The sequence below is a fragment of the Lactuca saligna genome, chromosome 6 (assembly GCF_052625555.1).
Source record: "Lactuca saligna cultivar CGN05327 chromosome 6, ASM5262555v1, whole genome shotgun sequence".
Classification (NCBI taxonomy): Eukaryota; Viridiplantae; Streptophyta; class Magnoliopsida; order Asterales; family Asteraceae; genus Lactuca; species Lactuca saligna.
In genome coordinates this window covers 153,528,448-153,534,422 of record NC_136422.1, presented here as the reverse complement: position 1 = coordinate 153,534,422, position 5,975 = coordinate 153,528,448, and the positions used below count along the sequence as shown (strand labels likewise).

The following is a 5,975-nucleotide window of genomic DNA, read 5'->3' as shown; positions in this document are numbered from 1 at the left end:
TACTCACAGACACCTTTACGACACCTTTATGAAAGCCCTTGTGAAGACACAATTACACTATATTCTTGTAAGTTGTGCATTCTAAATTTATATGCTTCAATGTATGAGTATCTTTGTGTGTAATTATATCGAATAAATGCTCCCACTCGAGGGAATGTAGGAATATCTTTGCATAATTTGAAAGAATAAATATAGTTGACATTAATATGGGATTTACAAGAAAATTAAAGATTTTTTCATGCAGTAAGCCAGTAAAAACATTTTTCTTTCCTTTTTTTTAAACAGCAAGAAAGATTTCATTCCGAGGATAAAGCTAGCTAGAAGCTAGGATTAATACACATTTTTCTTTCCTAATAGTGCATACTTAATTTTTGTTATTCCATTTTTAAACAGTATCTAGAAAGAACAATCACAGGCCAATATCCTAAAAACGGTGTAGTTTGACAAAAGTAGCGCTAAAATTCATATTGATAGTTATGGTTTTAATATTTAGGCAGGAATTAGATGGTTTTGAGCGATTGAAATTCTGTTGTGAAGAGCTTATATAATTCCTAAATTAGGAAGATGTTATATTTCTTGTATGAATGAGACACATCATGCAAGCAGAATATTCGTCTCTTAAACTCAGTCTGTGTTCTTTTGCTGGCAATTTCGTTGCTAAATGTAAACTCAGAGACCATTTTGAGACAGATATTTAACAACACGTTTTGCGACAGTCCTGATTACCTAAATAGCCAAGCATTCACGACAGTACACAATGACAGATTTGATACCTTCCCTAATTATGTCGCTAAATAGTAAAACAAGGCTGATATAACTTACAGATGGGTTCTTCTCCTATCAGCCCTAATGACACTAATGCTACTAACTAGAGAATACCGAAAGATTTTAACAAAGACAAAGACTATCTTATGGCTAAATAACAGAAGAATTCACAAATGACATTTCAGTTGCACTATACATATCAGCAAGATCCTCTCTGTCAGCATTACGATCAAGTTTTCTAGGTTCCAAAGTGACAACATCTTTATGGAACATCAGGTAGAGCACGGATAGAACATAGATAGCCATGAAAGGGAACACTAGCATCCCGATGAAGATGATAGCAACTTTAGGCAAAGTGCTATGAATCAGCCAATTGACAAATGTCGTGCTCAAGTAATGAATGTTGATGCCGATTATCCCAACTCCTACCACCCATGAGAAAACGATTATCTACACAATAACAAGGCATTTTGTTGTTATTTTGAATCTAAGCTAACTCATACGCATAGCACATAAAAGATTTCCAACTTACAATCATTGAATTTTTGTGAGGACCCATTTTTGTTGTCGTGCTACTAAATTTGAGGAGTGGAATGAGGGCAAAAGGAAGTTCAAATGACAATATCATCTGCCAAAGATCGTTATGGAAACTCAATTTTAAAGAAACTTGGAAGTGCATTTGTAATGTCATACTAAAAATAAAAGATAGATCCCAACCGATGCTATGATAATTAGTCTTCCAGCTCCAGAAGATCCACCAATGATCGAAACTATTAAACTTGGTATGATGGCTATGCATCGTGTTATCAGATTCCTCAGCCATTTCCTCATCTTCAATTCCAAGAAACCCTATAGGATAGCATGATGCACATAGCGCATACTAACACCTTGAGTATTGGAAAGGTGAAGCTAAAAGAGAAATGGCATTACAAACGCATTTTTCAATGCAAAGAACTTTAATAAGAAAGTTCTTTGCATTGCAAAATGTGTTTGTGATGCCATTTCCTAACCTGCATTATAAATTGTCCAGCGTAAGTGCCAGTTATGGTTGAACTCTGCCCGGAAGCTAGCAGTGCCATTGCATAGAGAGTGGAGCTTGAGTTACCTAAAACATTCTGTATAGTAAAATAATTAATGGGTTATGAATCTGCTATTAAGGATCCTTATATAAGATTGATATGATTTACATCCTATAGAACTCATACTCTAAGAAGAAATGAAGCTGAATGAACACTAAGATCATTGCAGCGATCCAAGGAGTCACTTGATATGTTCTTGCCTGAGCAAACAGTACCAGAAACAGCCACAATTGACACGTTGATTAAAAATGCAACAAAGAGAGCAAAGCCACTTTCTATCAGAAAGTATCTGCATGCATCCTGGAATACAAAAGATCATCATCCATAAAGACACATGAATTCGAGTTAATTAGACTTAATAACATTACTTATGAAGAGCGAGTTTTTAGATCTTTGAGGTCTACTACATATTTATGAGTGTCCTTTATCCATGAAAGGGCTTACATTGACACCATGAACTGAATTTGGTATCCTCCGGGAGAGAACAAGAGCAGAATGTAGAAAGAGATTATGCCTGTTTTAAAGAGGAAAATGCATGTTAAAAAAACTAAAACAGTTTCTAGGGAAGACCATAATCAAGTTGAGTTTATGGGTAATGGGATCATACGGCATAACAAGAGCACCAAGTAGTGCAATGGTATCACCAGTAGCCCCTGGGCCACCAAGTTTTGGAATGAACATTCCCTTTAGTAAATCACCAGCTGGTGGCTTCACATACCTCATTTCTCCAAAGAAACAACCAGCCATAACCAAAACTAAAACAGCTATCCCTTCAAGCTTCCTTACCTATATGTGTGTGTGTGCAGAAATAATGAATTTAGAGTTAAAATATGTGAGCATTAATATAATGGGAACTATTCAGACAATACATAAACTTCTTGAAAATTAATATAATTAATGAAAACCTGTCTTCTTCCATAAAGGCCACAGACTTTGTAATAAGAAAAGTAAACTTACACCATATCTTTGGATGCCAAGAAATAGGAGGGTGCTGAAACCAGTAAGAAGAACCCCGACCCAAAGTGGAAGTTTGAATAAGATATTTAGTGCAAAAGCCGTACCAATCACTGTCAACGTGAAAGAGAAGAGCTATCACAATTTTAATGAAAACTTGCGTAGAGGAAATATAATTAAACCCATCATTTAAATATTCTTCATAGATAAGCTCTTTATTTATAACCTTCAGGAATATCGGCTGCAATGACAGCAATCTCAGCAAGCAGCCATAGGCAATATTTCACAAATATTGGGTATTCAGCTTTGCATATCTCTGATAGATGCTTCCCTGAACAAAAAACCTCATAATTTCTATAGATATAGTTATATTCTAGTTTTACAATAAGTAAACAAATTCATAGGATGAGTTCATTGTCATACCTGTGCATACTCCTAAATTTACAGCAAGAGATTGAATCACAAGTGCAAAGATTAACCCAATCAGAATCACCCAAAGTAGCTGAAAAGATTAAACTATTCATTGATATAACTGAAGGGCGTTTCTGTATACTATAGCTATGAACGTTCCAGGCCTGAACAGTGAACATTTACCTCGTATCTGTGGTCTGCTCCTGCTTGTAAATCAGTTTCAACTGCATAAAAATATTCATAAGTTTGCAACTAGATAATGCAAAACAAGATATCAAATGATTAAAATCAGACATACAATTCCCAGGATCAAGGTAACCCAATGAAACTAGGAAACCAGGACCAACAAACGAGAGGAAAGTTCTCCATCCAGCAGGCTGCTGAGCATTATCCTTTACAAGAATAAAAAAAATTTCAGTTGCACTTTATGGTGAAAATAACTTTAGCCACTTGTATAGCTTTAAGCATGAGGATAATCATCCTCTCGAATAAAAATCGACATCTAAAGACAGAAACACAAACTAAAGTTGGATGTCTGCTTATTTTTTGTGTTGAAATTTGGAAAGAATGCAAGATGAAACCTTCTTAGCGTTAATCTCTTGAAGATTATAATCTTTGCTATTAATAACAGGAGATGCAATTCCACTCCGATCAATTGCTGAAATGTGGTTCACCGGTGATTCATGCAACATCACTGACATGGATCCCTGTGTGTTTATCTGTGTTTCAGGATGGACTACTAATATTAGGGACTAAAGCCTTCGGTTAAATGCGTTATTTATAAACTAATTTAGACAGTCACAGTAGTTTTGGATTAATGCATATGCCTTTAATTAATTTGTTAAGATACGTGGCTAAAAAGACCAATGGTCTCTCAAGGCTCATGTATTTATACCTATTGGATTCACGAGAAATGTGCCAACTAAGAAGGGACCTAACACGCACCTTATAACTAGGACGCCGAGAAGATTATAAAGAACTAGTTTATAACCCGTGGAAACCACGGTTACAAAACTAATTAAATTTTTATAGTAAAAACTTAAAATTATTGATCACCTATTTTAAATAAATTATTAGTTAAGAGATTTTTTACTTATATAAAATTATAATCATTGATTTAAATAAATATGTAAAATTATATCACTTTATAATTTATATTAATTTAATTTTTATTATAATGTTATTAATTTAATGTAATGAGAATGAGAAATTTAAATTTGAAATTTGAAATGGAAAATCAATAGGTTGATAAGGAGTATGTATTAATTATGAGACATAATAAGGTGACACATGATAAACTAAAAATAAAATATACATTAATAAAGAGACCTAATAAGACGACACATGTGAAAAGAAGAATAAAACTATTCTTTTATTAGAATAGAGATTATTTAAAGTAGACAAAACTATAAATTTGGTCCCTATGGTTTGCAAAAAACTATGGATAAGGTTCCAAAGTTTCCGTTTTACATGAACGGTCCAAAATCAAGAATTTTTTGTGGTTTTAATCCTAAAATTTAGAATTTTCGATGGTTTTGATCTTTGGAAAACCTGAAAGGATAATTTTACCCTTTTAATTTCTTTTTCGCATTCTTTTTAACATTTTCTTTAATAACATACTAATTAAAAATAAACAAATAAAAAAATTTAGGGCCACCTGGTCTCTCTCTCTCTCACACACACACAAACACACACACTTAGAAAAAAGAACCCCTGTTGAAAATATTGCGCTATAAGATCGATAGATTCTAAACAGATTAAGAAAAATAACAAAACAATGAACACCAGAATGGATCAAAGATGTCGAACAATTAATATCACACATCTCAGAAGAGCTCGATGAAGAACTTCGACTATAGAGGTGTGGTTAGGGTTATAATGCTATTGCTATTAATGAAAACGTTAACCTCAAAACTATACATGCATGCATATTATATACGCTAACCCTAATGCATAAATCACGGTTGGACAGGCCCAAACTGGATAATCAAAATGTTAACAAATAAGCCCATATGACGCAACACTCTAATCCCAATAATCTCCCCCTTTGCGTCAATAGAAGCGAGACCTTAGTTCGGTTGAGAAATAGCAGACTTCACCGTCTTGAACACCTTCGGTATAATGGCCAAAAGAGTTTGTCGAAAATGTATGTACCACCGAAGCATGTCAGAAAAATTCTTCTTGTCTGAATCACTGTTGTATTTGCATCGGTGAGCGATATCAAGAACATGCTCCAAGCAAGAAGTGGAGAACAAATGTTTTTCAGCAAGAGCGAAAAGGAATTTTTCACCTTCGCCTCTTGAGAACATGACGGTGAGATGTTTCGGGTCAATCTTACCCATTTTCATCTTGTTGAGATCACTCGACTTTCCAGTGGGCTTCACTGTTGGCTTCTTTCTCAGAACAGCTGCCACTTCCTGATCCATCATTGCAACTTCATGGATATAGGAAGCCAACATTCTCTTTATATGATCAAGGATCGGCTCATAATGTTCTTGACTAGTGAGCAGAATGTTGAACAACAGAATCCAATCATGTGGGTTTAGATTTGGAAGATCAGCCAACATGATCACATGCACTGAGTCATCAGAACCCCGAGTCACCATGAACTTCACATTTATGAATTTCCCAGCAACAGTTGGTTTAAAAACCTTGACAAATGTTATCTTCTGAGCACTCCACGTCATGTATTGAGGCTGAGCGAATTCCAGATAATAATCAACCAAATCTTTATCAACCTTTGAGTGAGGGTAGGATCAAAGCAAT

At 34.6% G+C, this 5,975-nt stretch overlaps 1 protein-coding gene across 2 annotated transcripts; it reads right to left on the bottom strand.

The window, feature by feature from the left end:
- Positions 1-693: 693 nt before the first annotated feature.
- Positions 694-3,967, bottom strand: LOC145000433 (metal transporter Nramp7.2-like). 2 transcript variants are annotated; one of them, XM_078959660.1, is made up of 13 exons: positions 3,791-3,967; positions 3,508-3,601; positions 3,393-3,433; positions 3,222-3,300; positions 3,025-3,129; positions 2,802-2,911; positions 2,452-2,630; positions 2,289-2,358; positions 1,971-2,144; positions 1,776-1,880; positions 1,483-1,614; positions 1,298-1,393; positions 694-1,215 (listed from the first exon to the last, which is right to left on the bottom strand). In XM_078959660.1, the coding sequence occupies exons 1-13, from the start codon at positions 3,908-3,910 to the stop codon at positions 916-918; spliced, it is 1,605 nt and encodes a 534-aa protein (XP_078815786.1). In that variant the 5' UTR covers positions 3,911-3,967; the 3' UTR covers positions 694-915. The 2 variants fall into 2 exon arrangements, with proteins under 2 accessions (XP_078815786.1, XP_078815787.1); XM_078959661.1 differs by having other exon boundaries at positions 1,073-1,190.
- Positions 3,968-5,975: the final 2,008 nt, after the last annotated feature.